General features: G+C 37.8%; 1 protein-coding gene across 11 annotated transcripts in view; it reads left to right on the forward strand.

Annotated features, from left to right (window-relative positions):
* Positions 1-22910, forward strand: part of RAD54B (RAD54 homolog B) — a 69522-nt gene that overhangs the window by 35579 nt on the left and 11033 nt on the right. For 8 of the 11 annotated variants that reach the window (XM_026081012.1, XM_026081006.1, XM_026081013.1 and 5 more), the window contains 6 exons: positions 8037-8237; positions 11409-11696; positions 14346-14508; positions 15181-15406; positions 21272-21479; positions 22012-22151. In XM_026081012.1, coding sequence (XP_025936797.1) covers positions 8037-8237; positions 11409-11696; positions 14346-14508; positions 15181-15406; positions 21272-21479; positions 22012-22151 — 1226 coding nt within the window. Of the gene's footprint in view, positions 1-2824; positions 3400-8036; positions 8238-10708; positions 11244-11408; positions 11697-14345; positions 14509-15180; positions 15407-21271; positions 21480-22011; positions 22152-22910 lie in introns of those variants that run through there. The other 3 variants (XM_026081014.1, XM_026081009.1, XM_026081016.1) reach the window with 3 other exon arrangements.

Genomic DNA, 22910 nt, shown 5'->3' on the forward strand with positions numbered 1-22910 from the left:
AGAGCTAAATGTTTTGTTGACAGGTGGTAAGAGGGCCTCGTTCCTGAGTGTTTCAAATTAAGTACATCTAGCATCTCTATTATTGTGCATAGAAAGTTTGTATTTGGAAAGAAAATTACTAATGTTACAAACTCAAGTACTCAATAAACTGTTGCAAATATGCACAACCTGAGTTCAGCTTTTTTGTGCATTAAGGTATAGTCATGAATTAAATGATCATGTATTATTATTATTCCATAGGTTTCCTTGCCTGTTTCAGTTCATAGAATGGACTGCATCCACTTAATGAGCAGCTATTCAGTGTTTTCTTTTCTCCTTTTTGTTTAGTGATAGACTTTTGGCTTGTTTTCAGCACACTATTCAAACTATTCTGAATTAATTTCCTAATGGATTTTTCTCTGGTGCCCATCATGATAGCATATGAGTGCTTCACAAATGTAATTACTTTTCACAACATTCTTGTGAGATGAGAGGTTGGTATAATCTCCACTTTATGGGAGATAAAGTGGGAGCTGAGGCACAGAAAGAATAAAAACAAAAAGTCCCATTAGTACCAAAGGTGCAGTTTGAATCAACTAGGACTGTATTATCTCAGTACTTCAGCGTACTGTAGAGTTAATCTGTTCAAGCCACAGCTTCCAGTTGCACCTGTGAGGGCTCAGCACGGCTGCAAATGAGACTGAATCTCAGTTCAGACACTCGGCCAATGACTACTGCTGATAAGTTTGGGTGAAATGACTCCTTATGCCACAAAGGAACTCTAGCAGAAATGTGAATCCAGTTCTTTAAGGCACTATTCAAAAGATCTAACCATGAGAGTCGACTTTCTCTCCTTGCAGTCTCTACCTCCTTTGTCACACACCTTTTGCCTTTGGTAACACAGGAGCTCAAGGACCCTGTAGGCAGCAGCCTCCTTTTCCCGCAGCTGCAGAGCGGTTCACTTCTGCGCACTGAATGAGAAAGAGGTCCCATGGAAAAGCAGTGGAACGTGTATCCTGCCTTCTGTAAAGACTATCATTAGTGCATATGCACAAAGGGGCAGATCAGGTCACTGGAACAATCTTATTTTTGACATTTCCAAACTTTGAGTGCCTGACTACACAAACTTAATACTCTTCTCTTAATGTAAGGTGTTTTTTTTTGCTCGGGGAGGGGTAGGGGTAGTTTTGTACCACAGGGCTGTAAATATTATTTTTCTTCGCTTTTAAAGTAAAGTAAAATTTCTAAACAAATTATTCCATGTAACGTGATGTTTTCACCTATATAAGGCATAAGCAAGGTTGAAACTTCTAACTTTAGCCTGTGGTAGGAGGTTGCTGAATTCAGTGTAGACCATTAGTGTAGTGGCATACAGTGTTTTGCCCAGTGGGTTTAGCATGTATTTACTGACAGCAAACGAACTGAAAGACTGAAGATTTTCCGGGCTGAAGAGCAGAATGTACCCAAGGGAGATGGGAAAAACAGCAAGAGGATCCAAGCTTTAGCTCCTGTTCTGGCTCCCCTGACTCGTCCATTACATAATCAAATGTTTTTCTGATTCTGGCTCCTCCGCCTGCCCTAAACTTGGGATTGATTCCGGCTGGTCTCACAGGGCACCATCAGTCAAACAGGTCTAGTGCAAAACTTAACTTCCTCCATCTTGTATGTTGTATCTAAATCTTCCCTTGTCCCTCTCATGTGGAGACCTGCTGCTGAATCAGATTCTGTAAAATGATTGGGAATCTCTTTAAAATTTTTGTAGTTGCTTTTCTGATGTTTTTAACCTCGGTAGTCCTAAAAATTGAATTAGGAAAAAACAGTTAAACTAGAAGGATGGGGGAAGTTGAGTGGGCCCTATTTACTTATTTTATTTAAGGACATCTGAGTGCCCTCAGTGTCTTTGTACAGCCAGTTCCTTTCTGGACTCACCTACTCTCCACCTTTTCTGTTGCAACTCCCTGTCGTCCTTAGCTGTTTTTTTCCCTGTCACTTTTCATTTTATTTTCCCTGTCACTGCCTGGTCAGCTCCAGTTCTCATTTCCTCCTCCCAGGTCTTCCTGTGATTTTCTTTGGCAGCTTCCAGCAAGCCACGCGTTCTTGACCAAACCCTGAATTTTGAAGGACAGAGATCAGATGCCATAGTTTTTCTTGCCCCAGTTCTTCTTGCTCAGAAAATCCCAGCTTTCTTTGCTGCTTGAGTTCTGTGCTAGCCTCCAGTCCCACTCTACTCCAGTCCCAGTCTGCCCCGGTCTTCCTCTCCATTCCTCCTCTTCGTCTGTTGTCTTCCTACTCCTTTTATTCCCTTGCTGGTTCCAGCCTTTCCCTGGATGCTCTGTTTCCAACTAGCACTTACGGTCTCTTACCCACCTCTCAGCTTTTCTCTTTTGTAAGGTCAGCCTTTCCTTCCAGTTGTAGGCTTTCTTCTCAGGCTGCTTCTCCCAAGCAGCTCTCCCTCGTAGCTGTCCGTGTCCCCTCTGCCATCCTTTCCTGCTTGGTTCCCAGAGGGGAGACATCTCTGAATGAGTGGGACAAGGAGAAACTCCCCACTTGGAGTGCTTGGAGCCGACCCAGCTCTGGTCAGAGCAGTGAGAGCTGTGACTACAGAGAAGGTTGTTCTTGGCCTCATTTAGAGCATGTCCAGTGGGTAATCCTCAGGAAGTTAAGCTGCGAGAATGTGCAAACTGCATTTATTTCCAAAAGCTTTTAGCTTTCAGGAATGGAAGAAGTTTTACCCCAGCCAAAAGAAAAAAGTGCTACCTTCTCCCCAGATTTCTAGATTCTTCTCCAGGGTATTGAGCTGTTAAGAGTTTCTACAATGAATAATAGTTTACTGTGACTAAAATGGTATTTATCTGTGATTTTTGGTCTCACAAACAATGATTTTTATTTTGCCTAAAGTTTTTATGAATGTTGCATGTGTGTGTTTGCGTGTACGTAGACACCTAGCATGGAAGACTTCAGCCAACCTGGCAAAGTTATCAGCTACGTAAAGTAAAATATATTAATGGAAATCCCCACAGTAATTCACATTCCTCAGTCTAGATGCTAGTTTGGGATGAAATTTCAGAGAAAAGGTATGCATATAAAGTGACTTCGACACAGATGTTCAAAACTATTAAATCATTTACTTTTTTTAATCTGTTTAAAATAGTTCTGAATGTAAAACAATGGTGTGTTTTTTCAAAGAAAAAGAAAATACTATATCTTGAAATAGAAGTCTTTAGGTGAGATTGCTAACTTTCACATTCAGCAAACTCATTCAACAGCTAGTGCGAAATGGAAAATATTTTACTTGCTTTTGTTTTTAAAACACATTAAACCAAAAACATCCTACAGATCTCAGCACTCTACTCTTAAAATTGGGCTGTTCTCTGTCAGGACTTGGAGTCTCTACAGGTCACCCACACAACTTAAATACTGGTAAGACTACGGGCCTCCTCAGGTAACGGTGATTTCATTTTGGCAATGACGTTGATTCGTGCAAGACGAATTACATATTATATATTTTATGTGTAAAAGAGAGGTACTAAACACTGGATTGTAATCAAGGAAATCTGAGATGTTATCCCAGCTGTCACTGATTCCAATGGTTTTAGAGCAAGTCAGCTCAATGCTTTCTGGCTGTGCTCTCCATAAAAAGTCTCACAGAAGTGCTCTGCTAAGAGTTATTACATATTTTTCCATCTTCACTGAATAGTAATATACATTTACATGTTAGCTTAGTATTAAATTTATGATTATGTTAAAATTACTTTGCAAATGAAGGATGATGCTACCTCTGTATCATATTTCTTTAAATATTCCTGGGGATCTCTTAGAAGTGTTTAACATACAGATACTTCATACAGAACAAGATATTTAACTACTGTGTAAACCTCTGTTCTCTGAATGTTATGAAGGAATTTGATTAAGCAGCTTTTTGATTACTGCAAAAGTGAGCTTCTATAAAATTCTTTTGCTACTCAGAAGACAAAAGTGCCCTTGGCTCTGCGGAGGAGCCAATAGATTGCAGGTACGCAGAAGTGGCTGCAGAGGCTACAGCAGAGCACTGTGCTCGAGTTTCAGCTGTGATTCCTTCTGAGTCCAGATTTTCTTTTGTACCAGTCCAGACTTTAGGCTCTGCCCACCTCTCTTTTTTTGCTCTTTAGCACCATAGAGTGCAATTTGAACCAGTTGTTTTCTTTGATCTGTAAAATTTGCATTTTGACAATGATTTTTGTTTTAGAAGATTTAAAATGATTCAGAGAAAAGTCCCTATCATTTGATACACACTTACAAAGTGAAAATTCAGGTATAAAGTCATTAAATAATTTGACAGAGTCTGTGCTTTCAAAATTGCTCTAGTCTAACAGTAGCTGCCGCTAAAAGGGGACAGTCCCCTAGTCTCCTTGTTGAGCCGCATGTTTCCTCCTCTTGTGTTGACCCTGGTTGCTCATGGGATCGGTTGATGTGACTTGCCCTGGCTGTTCAGTCACTAAGGCTGGGGGATGAAAGCGGGGTGGGGGGAGAGGGAAGGAAGGGGAAGCTCGTGGCGTCTGGCAGCAGCCTACAGTTAGGTGGTGTTAAGCCATCCATTAAACCACATCTCAGGTTGAGGTGTCTAGTGTCCCGTTCACTGGAGCATGCTGCACTCCGTGTGCTAACGCAGATTTACAGGGCTGCAAGCTACAGTGTGTATTCTACTGAAAATGTGCATTTGACTTAAATTTTGCAGTCTTTCATAATTAGGCTCTGTTTTCTTACTGCATTGGGAGTAACCTAATGCATTTAATCAATACATTTTCTCTAAATCCTGTTCATCAGAAACTGGTTAAACTAGTTTGCCATTGGAACACTCCCCCCCTTCCCCTTTCCTGGATCCTGTCCCATTTTCTGTAAATCATTACCTTCATGAAAGTTGCTGAAACATTTCCTTGTATCAAGTAAGCCATGGTTTATATCTTGAAACTTAAGCCTTTGCGTTCTCAGCTGGGTATGTTTCTATTTGTGCAAGCTTTTCGAAGCCTTTTTACCCGTATTTTCAAGATTTCCAAGCCCTTCATGCTGGGAAGAAAGACAACATCATCTGCTCCAGTTTCTTCACAGTTAAGGAAACGGTACTTCCACGCTAGGCAGTTTGCTAGTTGGGAGAGAAATGAGTGGGCATGATTTCCTGATCTTTTTCTTATTACAGAAGTTCCCATTACTTTTTATTTTCAGTCCAAACTGAAAGCAGCTTGGACTGAAACAGCAGAGCTCAGAATTTACAGTTGCAGTTTATCCTCCAGGATCTCGGCAAAAGCATCTCTATTTAGATACTGTCTGCTGGCAGTGAGCAGAAACAGTTTTACTGTCCCAACTGTTGCTCTCCGTATTCCTGTATCAAACACTGATATACACAGCATACCAGTCTCATTTCAATTCATGAAAAGTTCCTGACGCCATATTTACAGCGTTTGGATATTCTGCTATTGCATTGGAATACATCTTCAAAGTTAAATAGGTGAGGTGCTGAATACAAACAAAAGCGACAAGCTGAGCATGTCGTAAGTGGAAGGTTGAAGGCAAGTAACCGAGCAGCACTGGTGGTGAACAGGTTTGGGTTTTCTGTTCTAGGGAGTTCTACAGAAGAGAATTTTGAGATTTTTTTTTTTTAACCAAAAAATGTTTCTTTTTAACGAAGAAAAATGTCTTTTATCCTGAACTCTACTGTAGTTATAAGTAAACATGGAATATGTTATGCGGCAGAGAAGTCATTATTGAGTTTTTCTATAAACAGAAATTACAATAATTCAGAAGACAAATTGAGGGAAGAAATCTGAGCATTGCAGAGTCTGTTGGTTTTCAGTTTTCCCATAGAAACGTGGTAATATTATATGTAATATGTGTCCAGTTTTCTTCTCACTGGGGGTAGATTGCTTTAGAATGCTTCTCTGCACAAGTCACTATTATAAAAAGCTAGCAGTTTCCAGCACTGTTTCTATACTATTGTTTTTTTTTCTTACTGTTTTAAAAGAAGCAGGGAAAAGAAGAGTTTGAAGAATTGTTATTGACCTTAAAGTTAATCTTCCAGTGATTCAGATAACACCAAGCAGGATTCCCTGGGTAAAAGAGCAGTGACCATAATACAGACCTCAGGGGTCACCAAACTCATGTGGGGGTCAGTGGAGGAGACAAGGAGGTGGCCATTCATTTACAGATGGCCATCCTTCAAGAGAGAAGAAGAAAGCTCTGCAATGAAATCTCTGGTTCTTTGCAGTAACAGTTATTTAAAATCTGAAAAGGAGAAAACAAGTAGAAGTTGCTGATTAAAAGATGAGAATTAGTTCCAAGGCCAAAGACAAAGTAATCTTTTGTTTTGTTGATCCAGTTTACATTTAGAAACTCAAAACAGAAACAAATTTAGTCTTTTGTATTTTTAGCAGTGTAAGCATTTTCTCCTTCTCCTTCTCTCTCCTTCATCCTCCAGATCTTATTAATGGTGGTTACTGAAGATCCAATAGTGCCCTTGTGCCTTTTTGCAAAATGGCAAGGATTTATTCTCGCTTTCTGGCTCATTTCCCAGGTTTCATCTAAATACAATTCCCTACATTTCAGAAAGAGATAGTCTGTTCTGTTTTCTGATCGTCATGTGGTATGTCAATCTTCAGTAGCTGTTCTGTTGCTGCTTGGAGATGGGGTCATCTGTGGTGCATGAAACACTCAACAGGTGTAGAGGGCTAATGCCCTGAGAAAAGATCAACCTATGGAAAATCCTATATTTAGGGTCTGTGCTAGCGTAGAGTTCTATAAATACAATAAAACTGGTAGAGAACTTTGGAAAGAAAATCCTTTTCCATAAGTATAGCACTTTGCATATATTTAATAATTTTGTTGATAAAATAAAGGTTAGTCTGAACAATTACTCTGATTTTAGGCATATAACTTACATACAAGTGTTTTGCAGTTTTAAGATAATGTAGGCTTGATGTCTAGGTTATTAGGTTGCCTTCTTTATTAGACCATTATTATGAGCAAAATTTTATTCTTGCTGCTTCTCCTTTAAATACCAGCATACTTGGAAAGTTTGGAAAGGTTAGTCTTTGACATAAGCAGTTTTTTGTATCAGATTTGTATAGTGTTGAATCCCAGATGGAATCAAAGGAGCAAACCGATTTAAGCCTTTAACCAGCTTGCAAGGGTATTTTAATGAAAATTAGTCTGATTCTCTCTTTGAAGTTGTGCATGTGCTGAAAAGGAATGCTACAGATACTCATTTAGATAATGCTGAGGACTTACCTACCATTACTTGACTCATGTCAGATTGTTAACTCTTGAAAGCATATGTTTATTCTTAATCCATATTATAAGCAACTGTTATTTGTTCTATTAGGATTTCTTAACCTTATTAACCTAAGTTAATAATTTCCTATTAATATTTACATCCATGATACTTATAATTAGTTAACTGCTGACAAATCTAAATTAATGTAAGCCTAGTAACAACATTTGAGATGCTGCAAGCTCAGGAGATGGTCTTTTTCAAGGTTTGCATAATTAGTTTTTTTTTGAAAGGATATAAAGAAAGCAGTTGAAGTAATCTTTTGCTGTATTATGATTATAGTGATTCTGCAACTTAGTACTATGGACTTCAGATCTGGTTACCAGCCTCCTTTACTGTCTTTCTTGAATTCTGTATTCCTGTCCTTGCTTCCAGAACATTGCCCAGCACCAGCTCATCAGGACTCTATTTTCATTTTCTCCTAGCCTCATTTCCCTTCTGTTTTGTCCAGCCTTTCCTTTTATAATTTTTCCACCCTCATCATCTTCTATGCCAAATCAGGAACTCTCTTATTAATACACCAAGTAATGTCTTGTTCCTGAAAGTGCATACTTTCCGAAAACAATTTAGTAAGATCAGTTTCTATGCGCTGTCCAGTTGCACTCCAAATTTAACATAAGCTACCCAGGACAGGAAATACACTTTGTTTATACAAGATGACACGCATAGATTGTCCTTGATTTGTTTGAAAAGAAAATAACTGTATGCTTCATCAAGAGAACTTTAGATATTCTGTTTTATTTTATTTCCCTTTTAGATGCACTGTATTTGCCAACATCAGGAATGGCAGGAGAAGCAGCAGCTCAAGAAGAACCTGACTGCCTTACAAAATATTTCAGTGTTGTGTGGTGTAAGGCGTCAAAGAAAAAGCGCAAGAAGTGGGAAGGTGATGCTGTCCTTATTACAAAAGGAAAGTCTGTAATACTGAAAGATATGGAAGGCAAAGACATTGGGAGAGGTACCGTAGATTTGCATATGTGTGTAAGTGAAGAACTGTCTTAAAAATAATGTGCTTTGAATAGAAGAAACATGGCTCTTTTGATAGTTTAGAGTTCCCAATGCTAAACTGTTGACCACAGGATGCAAAAAAAAAATGCAGATTTTCTTTTTGGCAAAAAAAAAGCTTTATACTTCTTCTTACACATGAGGCAGATGCATGGAGGAGGCTGGGGCAGGCTGAATAACATTATTCACAGAAACACCAAATGCTAGTCTGGGGGGGATCTGGAAACGAACTGCTACACTAATTCATCAGAGCTGCCAAATGGGGGATGAGAAGTTGATTTCTGTTGCTTGACTAATTCACTAGAGAAGGTGTTAGAATTAGGGGAAGGTATACAGGTAAGTTGCCTGTAGATATTCCAGTCAGTAATATAATGTCTGAGATTGGATCTGTACTTCTCAGCTAGTCAATCAGCTAAAAATATTATCTTTGTTGGAAAGACAAGCAACAGCAACATTTTCCAGCCAAGCCAAAGTCAACTGTGTAGCAATTTTTAGTCTTGCAGTTTTAGCAGCAGCTGCTGCTATAAGACACAGTTTGGGTTGATATCAGAGTTAAAAATAAGACTAGCAAACTATAGGCTGCAGTCAGCTCAGAAGCAGTAATTTTTTGTTGAAAGCAAAGCAAGAACTGAATTTTCTAACTGAGCCAAAGATATTTAGTAAGGGAATATGATTGGACAATGTTGCTACAAAACACAATTTGATTAATTTTAGGACATGGCTTCTTTGCTGTTTTGTTACAATGCTGACATTGTGAGCCTTGTTAGGACCAGGCAGTTTTAATTTGCAAATCAGTCTCTGACTTAGAAGCTAATTTGAATTCATGTATAGCAAAGCAATATATGTACTGGCTTGCTTATTTTTGAAGAAAGAGAGAAGGAGAATAATGCCTGGAATGCATCAGCCACCACCCTGTTGTTTTTGTGTTTTTTTTAAAGTCCTGTCCTCTTGAATTAGCAGAAAATACAATAGGAAAATGAATATTCTGGTTTTCGCTGGTAAAAATCTTTTTGCTATGCTTGATGGTGTCAGGGAGCACAATGATGTCAATGTCATTGGTGCTAACTCCCCCATTCAGAGTTGTTTTCATTGCTCTGATGCCACATAGCTCATTGATTCTAAAAAAATCATAAATTGACCAATTTAAGAAGTCTAAGTTTTAAATTTATATGCAATTGTTTTACATTCCCACTGAATGAGAAGGAAAAGGATTATGTCCTGTAGTAGTGATTACCTCCAAAACTGTGTTTAATACTAGGAAGTTTACAGTGAGTAAATTAGCATGAGGATTATTATTTTAAAATCAAAAAAAGGGTTAAGGAAATTATTTTTTACTCAGGCATTTCAGGGCTGGATCTAGGAAGGGGCATGAGAATGTAAAAACAGCACTGGCTTTAGCTTGTTTTTGAGTTTAGGCAGCAGAACTTCTTACTCTTCTCCCCTGCAGATGTCCTAATTCATCAATAATATATTATAAAGAATTTCAGAATTCCTTTTTTCTGATTTGCTCTATGTTATAGAAACAATTATTTCTGGTAGCTGAATAAACATTTGAGTTTTGCAGATTTTCTTTTTGCCTCTCCCGAGTTCCCATCTGTCCTTAAAGCCAATCCTGTCTTAGAATTAGAGCCTTCAGACCTGAATTCAACAGAGGCTGCGCAGAGAGGCACCTATATTCAGCATGCTCAGCTTGCAGCTATGTAGAAGTAGTACTAGAAAAAAAAAAGCTGATCAAGGATAAGTCAAAAATTCCCTCTCCAGGCACCTCATTTACAAAGGCACTTGCGTTCACTTATGTTCTGCTATCTTGCTCTTTCCTGAAAGCAAATGTCAAGAACCAAACAAAGATCAGTTTGTGTTTTTTGAATGCATTTAGAGGAGAGAATAAAAAATACCTCCTTTTCCTTTTGGGCTAACTGTTTCTCAACACTTGCTTAGACTGTGGAACACCTCAGTTAATTTCTTCCCTTTAGAGGAATTCAGATCCAGATCTTCACCTCCCAGCCTTTTGGGGAAAGACACTTATCCCTAGAGGTAGGAGACATGGGCTTTGGAACAGCTCCCAGGACTCTTTATATATAATGGTTGTTGGATTAAATGTGTATAACCTTGGGAAACTTTGCTTCTGTCACAGGCCAGTGCTTTACCTGCTAGTCTACAGAGTAATGCTCTTATTTTTTTTTGGCCCAGCTAAAGATTCAAGCTTGTTTACCCTAAGTGATACAAATTTGACAGTTGGGGTAAAAACTATGCCTGCTTCTAATTTCAAGGTAGAGATGTGGCTTTGAGCTCCCTGAGTTAGGAGAAGAAATTATATAAAAGCCTCCCATTTTTATATGAGAGCTTTAACCACTAGAATGCTATTTAAAAGAAGGAACCACCACTCTTCCTTCATCTTCCTCTTAAAAGAAGGTGGCAGCTGCTGCTGTATTTTGTAATGAGACTAACAGTATGGGTTAGGTGCTCTGAGAATGCCCACCTGACCCAGTCCCTAAGGGGGCATGGAAGAATGCACCAGTTCTGTTTCCTGATAGGTTTTGGAATGAACAAAGTATTGAGTTGATAAACCCAGTCAAAAATCAGAGCGTATATGCTTTAGGGTGTATGTGGAAGTAAAGCTTTCAGATGTATAGGAAATCTTAATTTTAAAAAGCTAATTTAGAACAATTTTTCAATTATTCAGTCCATCTAAATCAACAGCAAGTGGAGCTAGTGGGTGTTTGGGCATGAAAGGAAGGAAAAAGAACCCAGAGCAGTCAGTAGTTTTGAGCAAGTTTAAAACTAAGGCAGGCTGCTAATTTTTATGATATGGTGCTGTTTTTTTGCTGAAATTCCCTGAAACAAATACTCGCTATTCAGTAGAACTTGTCTTAGATGGGGATGGATGATAGAATATTTGCTCACATAGCCCTGTATCTTCTTACAGTTCTGATTATTTTCACTGAAATGTCAAGCTCTGGTAAGTGGAGAAAGCCTTTATGAATTCAAATGTGAAAAAATTCAATTGCTTAACAATCCAGTACCTGTTGACAGTTTTGTTTTTCCTTCCTGTGGGTGAGTATTGATGTTAAGGAAGTAGTATTTGCTGTGCTGTCCTAATTACTAGATTTTGATATTCTTTTAGGTACTGGATATAAATCTAAAGAGCTGGAAAATCTTGATGAAAGTCAGACACTGAGGATTGGAGGAAAAGAAATTGAAGTGATGGGTGTAATTTCAGCACAAGACTTCAGCAGTGGCAGGTGTTTTCAGACTGGAATAGAGACTCATAACACAGTTCCAACTACTTTATCACAAGATACTAGAAAACCATTCTGTAATCCATTCAAAAGACCCTGTCAGCCCAATACTAAAGAGAATATGCTCAAAGTTTCTCAAAGCTACAAACCTCGCCATGATCCAAATGCTTCAAGTAAGATTTAGATTGTTTATTTAAGCATGCTCTGTCCTATAATAAAAAAGTTGAACATGTAATCAAAAATTTCATATTCTCCAATGTATTACTGAAGTATTTTTGAGATACAGTAGTAATGTTTCTATTAACACCATATTAGGATTTTATCATGTGTGCTTTTAGTAAGTGTAAAACCCAGAAATGCTTTGCACTGCATTAAGGTTCTCATAGGTAATGAGAGTTAATAATGAGTTAGAGTGGTTTCTAAGAGTTTTGCCAAGAAAAATGAGTATATTGAACAGAGAAGCAGTTTGACATATGCTAGATGTTCTGTATGAGTTCCAACTTCCCACTGGGGTCAGCGAAGTACTGACAGAATACAGCAGCGTAGGAATTACAGTGGAGGATCAGTAATAAAGAGGTTAAGCCAGATTCAAAGAATTGCTCCTGACAGTGCCTCATCCTTCACAGCCAGTGAATGTAATTAAACTGCCCAGACTCAACAAGATATGTTTTGGAATAAAAGTTTTTTGTTTTGTAATGCTAGACCTACCCTGTGCTGAAGAGCCATGAGAGTTCACAAATTACGTGGAAACAGGCTGGATAAGCAGTTGTATAAGAGGGATCTTGTAAACATTTGATAGTCACAGGAAGCGGCATTGCTTATCTAAACAAGGAGTACTCATCTATCTATCAATAACAAACCAGGCATGCAGCCTGCTGATTAGGAACAATATTCTCCTGAAGGGTTTCATCTTTGAGATGAAAGCTAAAACTGTTTAAAGAAATGTTATTAAGTAGAGCAGTGTGTTACTTTTTAAATAAAAAAATGCAAGTTTTTTGCACATTCTTATTACAGTTTTGCCCCATTCTATTTCTTACCTCCTATCCTGAAAAGTACAGGAGTTTTCAAAGCTGCTACTTAGCTTACCGTTCCGTAAATTTCCTATCATCCTCTCCCTATGTAAATAAACAATGAGATCCTAATCACGTGGTAATTAATGACTCATTTGCACTTTTGTAAGAGCAGTCTTATTAGCACAGCCTTCTGATCTGARTTCAGCTTGATTATGTTGTGTCTAATAATGTTCCTTCCTGTGGTTTCAAGATGATACTGCATTAATTTTTTGACCTAAAATCTGGAAGAGCTGAAATATTTGGTACCCAAATTAACTCCTTTGTTTTTACACTGCTTTGTTCAAAAGCTAGGTTTTATTCTAATTTTTTTTCTTCTGTGGCTTATCTGCTGGTGAATTTGAGTACTTCCTATGAGATATCCCTAAACTGATATGGAGAGCCCTAAATGCATCAAGAGGTGGGATCTTCAGTCATTAGCGTTGCTCACACAGGAGAATCACATGGTTTATTTAAAGTTTTGTTACATAACCCCTTTCAGAAGGTAATTGAGACACTTTCCTAGACCAGGACTTTGGAATACAGTTCGCTGACTACAAACCATGTTAATTCAGTAGAGCTAACTGGTATTTGATCATTCAGAGGTGTTCATGTGGATGCCTATGACAGTAGCCGATTGAAATGCAGTTTCTTCAGAATGGAATGCCATTTATCCTCTTGCTCAACAGTACAGGGCACACATGACCAAGACGTAAAGCCCTGTCTTCCATGTATGATTTCTAATCTTTTCGTCCATAGCTCATCTAAACCTTGTTTATTCCCCATCTCCAATGCTGAAAAATGTTGTCAGAAAAGTTGTCTTTTTGTCACCATTGGATTTTGTATATTTACACACACAATTTGGTGTAATCCATCAGAACTCAGCCCTTTGTCACTAGGAAAAAATATCCCTGAACAATACAAGCCTTCAGCCAACCGACACCCATGAACAAAATGTCAATACAGATGTACTCTAGTGGCGTAAGATATCAGAAGCTGTTGCCCATTCTGTCCTCTAACAATTCAGCTTTTCAATGAGGGTGTGTAACATCAGTTTAAGCAACCAAGTATGGACATTGTCTAGCAAAATAATGACATTAGAGTTTATAAACCAATAATAAAAATTATGACAAGCAGAACTGTTTTTCAGATGTAGCCAAAGCATATTTTCCAATACTTCATGCTCTCGCTGCCTCTGTATGTCTTCCAACTCGTCAACTTCTTTTATGCATACACTCTTGCAGCCTTTGTCAGCTCACTCTCAGTTCAGCCCTCTTTTTTAACAAATCATTGTCTTTTTATCTCTCTTTCTTTAAGTCTTTTGGGTATCTACAAGAACATCCCTTTGAAATGTAGTGGTGAGACTTTAGCTACGTCTTTGTTTACGTTCTTTTTCCTAAACTTTCCTTTAAGAAGTCTCTTAGAGCTTCTTCTGATTAGTGTTCAAAGTAGTTGTGCAACATTTATTAGGTAAGCAATTTCATGTCATCATGCAAAATACTCAGAGATTTTCCAGTTTGTCACCCTTACATTTGAGAAAAGTGCAAACCATTTTAGAGTCGTATATAAAGGATTTTTTATTTAGAAGGCTATCTAGATGCTCTGTTATTAAATCTATTTTCTGTTTGAGAATGAACAACATATTAAACAGTATTTTTAGTGGTTGTTAAATCATATGTTTATTCTGTAGTTAAATTAGAGGAATAACACTCTTTGTTAATAGAGTAAAAATAAATGATTTGTACTATACTTGCATGTGTTTTGAACTTCAAGATTCTTTAGTTATGCCAAGACCAAATGCAAGTCATCAGTGGATGTTCAATAAGGCTGGTTTACCTGTGGTGGATGTAGTTGTGGATCCTTATATTGTAAATAATCTCCGACCACATCAGAAAGAAGGAATTATATTTCTGTATGAATGTGTAATGGGAATGAGGTAAGAAGATAATTATCCTTTTGGCTTGCAAAACATAATCTTTTCATGTTCATGTTAGAAATTTGGCAATTTGAGGAAATTGTTCAATTAATTCATGTTAATAAGTTTCACCCAATAAAGGTTGCACAGGGTTTTTCTCATCTCTATGTAGCTTCATGCTTTCTTGACTTTGCCAGATGTGATGAGGAGCTAGTACGCCAAAAGGCCTGTCAGTTCTATTAAAAATATCAAGCCCTGTAAAGACAGATACTGTCTGACCTATGATAAAGCCCACCGCTTTCTGGTAATTCAGGTATTTGTAATAAAGAAGCTGAAATACCAACCTGCTGGAAAAGATACAGTACTATTTTCAGAAGTGTTTTCTCAAGTTATAGATTCCTTAAGGTATATGGAAGCATTAAAAAGATAATGTATTTTGTAACATTTTTAATTCTAAAGAAAGATTCAAACTATTTGGTTTTGAAAGACTAGTGCATTAATCTAGAAAACAGCAGGAGTTTCACCTTAAGGACTTCTGGTGTAACTGAATGAAAGCCTACAGTAGAGCATTATAAGTATGAACAGGATCTTCATACTTCAAGAAACAATCTCAAAAAATGGTCCTTAAACCAGTTGTAACTAATAACAGATATGTCTTTTAAAATGTTACTACAGCTTAATTATTTTTTACAGAGTTAGTGGCAGATTTGGAGCTATTCTTGCTGATGAAATGAGTTTAGGAAAAACTTTGCAATGCATTTCGCTTGTCTGGACTCTTCTGCATCAGGGAGTCTATGGATGCAAACCTGTAGTAAAGCGAGCACTAATTGTCACCCCTGGGAGTCTGGTAAAAAACTGGAAAAAAGAATTTCAGAAATGGCTGGGAAGTGAAAGGATCAAAGTCTTTACAGTTGATCAGGTAAGATTTATTTTTGAAAGGGGATTAGGTCATATTTGACTCTTTAAATAGGACTTGTGGTCTGTTTGGTTTTTTTTTTTGAATCAGGAGACCAAAACTAATAATTCTCTAGTAATATTTATCTGGAATACTTCATTTCTCCTTCAGGTAATTGTCCATGTGTCCATTTAACTGTCAGTGCCCAGGTGATAACTCAAGTTCACCTGACTGTGTAGCATATGTCTGTCCAATCTTTCTTAAGGCTTCACCTCTGAAGATGTAGGAGGTGATATGGTCCTCCTTGTGCCTCTTCTATTTGAGGAAGAACTTTCTGTAGTATGTCACGATGCATTCATGTAACAGAGCTTCTAGCCTGGCTGACTTTTACTCAGTTTCTTTGGTGGTTCCATTTGCTCTGTACTGAAAACCTTTTCCTCTTTGCTTCAGCTGTCTACTTCAGGTTCCTTTAGAAGGTTATTCCCTTTATTGTTACTGTCAAGAGGTAGGTTCTGTAAGGATGATTTAAAATCTGAGGAGCTGTCAAACCTAGAGACTCAGAGTTAGATACTATGAATAGTATCTCATGTCTCCAGAGGAAAGCAGGTAGGTACATGTCTTAGTACAAGAAGCTGGATGATACTGATCCCTGGCCCTGCTATGGTGGAGCTGTTCCGGCTGGTAATGGTGCTCCCACGGTCCTGCATTGCCTCAATGAATCCCATGGGCTGACAAAGTATTCCATCTGGTCATCTCCTCAGTAAACCTGTAGGGTCTTGCCTTTGTTTTTGAAACACAAAACTCTGGGTACTGTACTGCAGAGACTAAAAGCTCTAGCATGCACTGTGTGCTTCGGTGGTCTTTATTGGCCACAAGTAAGCACCTAGTAAAGTAAAAGACAAATGAGTTTAAGAGATGAGGGTATAGGATCACTGAGTTTTTTTCTGGAGGAGATCCACATCTTGCTCTGGTGATCCACTAAGACTTTTCTTGCCATGTATATTTTCCCTTGAAGTTTGGCTCAATACCTCAGTCAGGGGGTTGGATCCCCTCAGGGCTTGCATTTGTGAAATTGTAAACAAGCAACTTGCTTGTGCCTTTGTTAACACTTCTGAAGCTTCCAAATTTAAGCTCTTTTTTTGTAATTTACAATCCAGTATTTATTTTCCTAAGATTTCTGGTCCCCATGCCCCTATGGAGTGGGCATTCACAGCAGAAAGGCGAGACAAGTTGTTTAGCAAACACACAAACTGTGTTGTCTGTGTATACTTTCAACAGTCTGCCCTACCTCTACTTTTTCCTCTGTCCTGTATATTTGAATTGCACCAGTGGAAGGAGGTGGAAACACTGGAGGCCTGCACCTCTAAAACGTAAGGGAGAAATGTGACGGGTACCTGTATATGGACACAACTACTTAAAATGTCTGAATAAAGCACTCAGGGTGTAAGGCACCACAACAGTTAAATGTGTTACAGACAGTGCATCTTAGACAACTTTTGGCTACTTTTTGAAGTAACCAGACACTTAGTCACCAGTGTTTGCTAGTCTCTAGATGAACACACTGAATGAAATAGAATGGAGACTCACTTGACAGCTTTGGTTGTGGTAAATGAGGGAAATAAAAAAATCTAAATGATAAACATGCAGTATCTACATTGGTGCCTGCAGCAGAGATACAGATATTTATTTTCCAAAGTTATTTTTTAATCTAATAGTTCCATACAAGTAAATTGAAGAAACCAATAGTACTTCATTCTAAAGATGACCTATAATTCTTAAAGCAACCACATTTGCTTTTAGTTTCTTGCATTATCTTTATTGTCTGTATAGAAGAGTGAATATTTCAGACAAAATGAAATTTTTTAAACTCTCTTTTATGGATTTTACAAAATTATGTAAAAATAATTTGTAATTCTTTGTATTCCACTCTTATTACCATCAGATCCCCCAAAGTGCTGAATCAGCTTATTTCCCACTGAGGCCAATACACAAGTGTGTTTCAGTAATAAGCACTCTTTGCAGTGCCTGCCTTTTCAGGAATTCGTTTCAAGACATGGCGATGAAGGAAACTGACTTGTCAGGAACTGTAATGTAATGTAACTGAAGTTGAGAAAGTTTCTAAAAGAAGTAGGTACAAGGCAAAATGTGGTATGGTGACACTTTTACCTGAAAAATGAGCTAGAAATATTTGAATGTTTTCTCTCAGTTTTTATAACTAATCTTGGGAGGAGAAAATCCGAATTTGCTGACAATTATTATGACACAAAATGACAATACCATTTTTTTCCCCTTTTAATTTCAATAATTTTAATATTCTTATCCATCTGACTGGAGCCATTTGGAATTAAGGGCACGCAGCAGCTTTTAAAGACTGTGTTCCCAAATAGCAAGGAATGCATTGTCATGCAAAAGCAAGACACAATATGACTTTCCTGGGGTATAAGGAGGGATTTCAAAATAACTTCCTGTCTATCTTCTAGGGAAAAACAGCAATTATCATGCTGTTATTTCTTCAGTATAACTTAAAAGTAAGAGCTTGTCTCAACGTTTTTTTCTATTCTTGCATATAAGGAATACATTCAAAGAACTGGCAGTTTTTAAGATGTGACATGTTTTGCTCACTTTCACAGTGAGGCACTAAGAGCTGATTCTAACCCTTCAGTAATAAACTCTAACAAAACAGTACATTTAACTTTATCTGCTTTTAAAATGTGATTGCAGTTTATTTCTGTTAAAATGCAAGTGTCATGTAGAGGACATTTGGTCTTAAAATGAGGGCATCCCCACAAAGGTTGCATTTAGGTCTCGTTAATCCATGTTACCAGCATTTGAGATGTGTCTGAGAGAATAATTCCATTATCTGTTGATGGAGAATATCATTTCTGCTGGGGTTGTTTTGATTTGTTTTTTTTTTTAAGTCAAAATGTCTGGAGAATGACTTACTTAATTCAAGGTTTACACTGCTTTGTGATTCAGCACTTTTTAATTTACACTTCAGTGTCTACATTGGATTTGAATTGGTGCAAAGAGCAGGTCTGGGATATTATGGAGCTCTAATACTGATTGACAATTGCTCCATATGTAGCTCTGAGCAACTCGCTTAAACGTTTCAAGTCACTTTGGGTAATTGCAAAAATGGAGGCTATAATACAAATGTATCTTGCAGCTAATTAAGAGGATAAATTAATTATTTGAATTTAGCCTGTAAATTTATTTTAATTTTTATTCCATCATTTGCTGCTGTTATTATATACAGTGGTGGATATATTATGTTTGGATGTAGGGGGCTTATAATATGTCAGGGCTCTCCTGATCTTTCTAAGGGGTTCAAGCAGGCCAGAAGAGTTGTTGAATTCCCAGGAGAGGGAAGATGGAGGCAGTTCCCCAGTACCCCAGCACTTTTCCTGTATTCTCAGCTCATGCCCAGAAGGTGTAGGAAAACAAAATGCTTTCTGAACCCTGGGCATCTTCTGATGCTTGACAGTCCCCCCCAAAAGACAGAGAGGTGCTGTGTCCATCTCCTGAATTCCGGGTAGGGACGGTAGTGGCTGTTGCCTCCATGGGTCGGTGCCTGGGACTGCTCTGTGACTCTGCTCCTGTGTTGGGAGTGGAGGTCTGGGGGAAATTTGCTGTTCCTATTTTGAAACTACAAGTAAAAATACTGGCCAGAAAAGCTCTTCACTACAGTCCTGGAAGCAACAGGAATGCCGTGGTGCAGTCCAAACCCCTGGGGGAGGCAGGGGAAGGGTTGCATGCCCTTGTTACCTGCTCGGCACCTCTCCTTGCTGCCTCCGTCATGGGCTTGTCCTCTCTGTGAGCAGGGTGTGGGCACTGGTCTACCAGAAGCTACTTTGGGGGACCTAATGTGGCAAATTTGTCCCATAGATTCATCTGAATCACCTACTAGGAAGTTATAAAGATTGTGATAAGTAAGTGGTATTGCTTTTTCAGTGTATTACACCATCTGGCTCCAGACTTAGTTGTCTGTGTCTGGTAGCTGATCTTGTTTGGTAATAAAAGTACCCTCTTAGGCTCTAACTAGATTTGCTCTCAAAATTAAAGAGGTACTTCAGCTTCTGAGCTGGGACCATAGTCTGCTTAGTTCGTGAACAGTTAGGGAATAGTGGGTTTATTATCAGGCAAAAGTATTTGCCTTGTTAAGAAAGCCATCCTTCTTGACTCCTGAAGAGAAATGATCGCTTGCTTCAAATCATCTCAGCAGTCATGAGTCCATATTGTGCCCCCTTCTTCTAGGAGAGCATATAAAATGTTGACTTTTCAGATTATAGTGAAGGTTTCCTTTGTTCTCTTGGGATTGCCAAGTAGATATGTCTTGAATACTCACTAGGAGGTGAAGCTGTCATAGATTAATAGTATTAATAATTTGTTGCTTATGAGCCACCAGAGTGCTAAGGAAGCTATTCTATTAAATGGCATTGAGTATTTTGTTTCAAGTTTATTTGTCCCTTCATTAATTTTTGAACATGGTTAAGAACTGTAGAGATACCGCACATGCGTATTATCTAGTTACTCTTTACATCAAGCTGTATATAACTGTCCAACTGCTTAACTGACTGGTTGCGAGTGTTTAGCCTTGTGCTTTTCTTTTCCTCACTGATGAATAGTGAATCAAATTTAGTAACTTTTGAGGTATTGTGTAGTGTCAGTACTAAAGAAACTATGTTCTGGCATGTGTAGCAATTAAAAACAAAAATATGCTTTTTTAGTGAGAGCTGTGTAAAATCTGTGTTGCATAGGGGCTGCTTGGGGTTAGGAAGGAGTGTGGAGGCAATTCATATCTGGAGCTAAGGTAAGGGACATGGTCACGGTAGAATTCTCCATTTTTACCCATAATCACAAGAAAGGCTATTTTTTCCAATTCTTTATTCCATTATAGGTTGCACTTCTGAAGCAAACTAAACAACCTTAGTACATTCACAGGTCTGTTCGGAAATGTAACTATTTCTAGGAAGCTTTGGGGGGAAAAGCTCCCTGTCACATTACAGTGACTTTTTGTGTTTCTTTTTAAAGTTGGTTCTATCTGTAATGTCTAGAACTGTTCATCTCCTATTCTGTTCAGACTCCAGTGCTATCATACAAACAGCTTTTGTTGGTTTTCTTCATTGTCGTGTTTGGTAAAAAATAAATATACTAACCAGAATGAAGTGTATTTAGGAGTTCAAAAGTATTCATGTCCATTGAAGGAAAAAGGTTTGAAAGGTGTATAAAGGTAGAGGGGCTCACAACTACTTTCTGACCATTAATACAGTGTTTAGGACTCAATTCCATTTATAGATGGACAGGCATGTTTTCTGGAGATAGTTATTGGCTTCACACTCTGGGTCCCAGCTTGCCCTTGCCTGTCAGCCAACCTATCGATGCTAAGGGTTTGCTACAAAGTGAATATCGTAGTCCATTTAAAACTACATGAGGAATTTTAGGTTGGTGGAATATATGTGGTAACTTCTTGTTGAACCACATCACACACTGCAGCTGGAGATCCCAAAGTGAATGTACAGGCAGTTACTTATGTCTGTTCATTATCTCAGTTTTAATTATCCATCTGAAGCTCACCTAAATGCCAGGAGTGGGAAGCTGTTACAGAGAGTCTGTGCTTTTCACCTTCATGGTAATGTGTCTCAGAGGATCTGAAGGCCTGAAAGAATAATAAACTGTCAGTTAATAAGGTGGTAAAATTCTAAATTGCTGTATCAGATCCCATATTTCTTTTGCAAATTAGGAAAGAATCAATAATCCAAACTCTTGGAGGAGGCAGTAAATGTTTTGTGTCACACTGGAAAAATTTTTGTAGGCACTGGGTGATTAAGTAATATGATGAGTGATCTTCAAATAGATAGTTGTATCATGTATTTTCTTTTATGCTTGCAGGATCACAAAGTAGAAGAATTCATCAGTTCTCCACTTTATTCAGTTATGATAATCAGTTATGAGATGCTACTGCGCTCGTTGGATCAAATTCAGGCTGCAGAATTTAACCTTCTTATCTGTGATGAAGGACATCGTCTGAAAAATAGCTCTATTAAGACAACTACAGCCCTCACTAGTCTGTCTTGTGAGAGACGAATTATCCTTACTGGTTAGTATCTATGGTTACTTCTAATATTTAGTTATGCTAAAAGTGCAAGGTGGGGTAAAGGATAAAGATACTGTAAGTACAGCAGGAGTACAGTATAAATTTTGGGAATTGGTATTAAATACAATATATCTTGTGAAAACAGATTATTTCCAAAAATGTTTTATAAAAAATTCAAAATTTATCTAATTTCAGGGACTGGCGAGCAGTCTGGGAACTTCTATAAGAGAGTCAGGACTCTGTTTATACACAAGCATTGTTTTCCTTTGTATTTATTTAATCAAATTGATTTAGAAATTAATTTTTTTAATTCATTTGTCACAATAACTAAATTTGCAGTCTGTATAGTTACAGACAGTAGTTTATTAGTCATGATAAAGTTGTAGATTAATTAGTACTCTGAGTAATTCACATTGAAATAAGACATCTGTCTTCAGAGTGCATTCTCAACATTAAACTCTGAATTCAATGATTGTACTTCTATCAGTTTCAAGAAAAACCTGAAAAATGCAGAATTATTTTTTTCTCTTTCCAGGTACTCCAATCCAAAACGACTTGCAAGAATTTTATGCATTAATAGAGTTTGTAAATCCAGGAATACTTGGTTCTTTATCCACATATAGAAAGATATATGAGGAGCCTATTGTCAGGTCCAGAGAACCTTCAGCAACAAAGGTATATTATTAAAAAAAAAATGCAATTATAGCAGAAAATTCATAGAGAGCATTGTGAAATTTACTTCCTATGGAATAAAATGAGGTTTAAATAATTAAACTCTGCCTAGGTTATTCAAAGCAAACAATTTTTTTGCCTCCTTTGAGGATCCTAGATCTAATATATTTGGGGGGTTGGATGCTACTGTGCATTCTCTGTCTTTTTTTGTGTGTAAGGTCCTAGTTCAGTGTTCCCAGCTTATGTTTAAACCTGTTGGGGGGTACCAAAATAGTTGGAAAAGTTGGCATTTTGGCATGGTTCAGGACTACTAATGGTAAGGAAAGCTTTTCAGCCTCCTATTTGAAATAAAATACTGTTGTTCTCCAAAGGGAGGTGGAGGAATACATGCCTCTTGAGATCATAGCACTTTAGCTGCCTATTCATAATCAGGCAAAATGTATTCTTCCAACACCTTGCATTCCCACAAATACCATGCAAATTGCTGTATGATTATATGCTATTCATTCATGGTTTCTTCACAGTACTGCAAAATCTGCATGATTTTGTTGCATCAGTCAAGAAATTCTGGAATATAAATTGAGCCTTGTATGTCTTCTGGGACATTATCTTCCTTTGTTTAAGACTTTAGAAGCCAGACCTAGAACTAAGCTAATGCAGTCATAGTGATTGGAAAAGAACCAACCACTATAGCCCTGTGTCAGAAAGTGTTATCATACATTTAAACTGTTCATTTCTGCCTAATTAAAATCACATAGAAAA

The sequence above is a fragment of the Apteryx rowi genome, unplaced genomic scaffold, assembly GCF_003343035.1.
Source record: "Apteryx rowi isolate R43461 unplaced genomic scaffold, aptRow1 scaffold_533, whole genome shotgun sequence".
Lineage (NCBI taxonomy): Eukaryota > Metazoa > Chordata > Aves > Apterygiformes > Apterygidae > Apteryx > Apteryx rowi.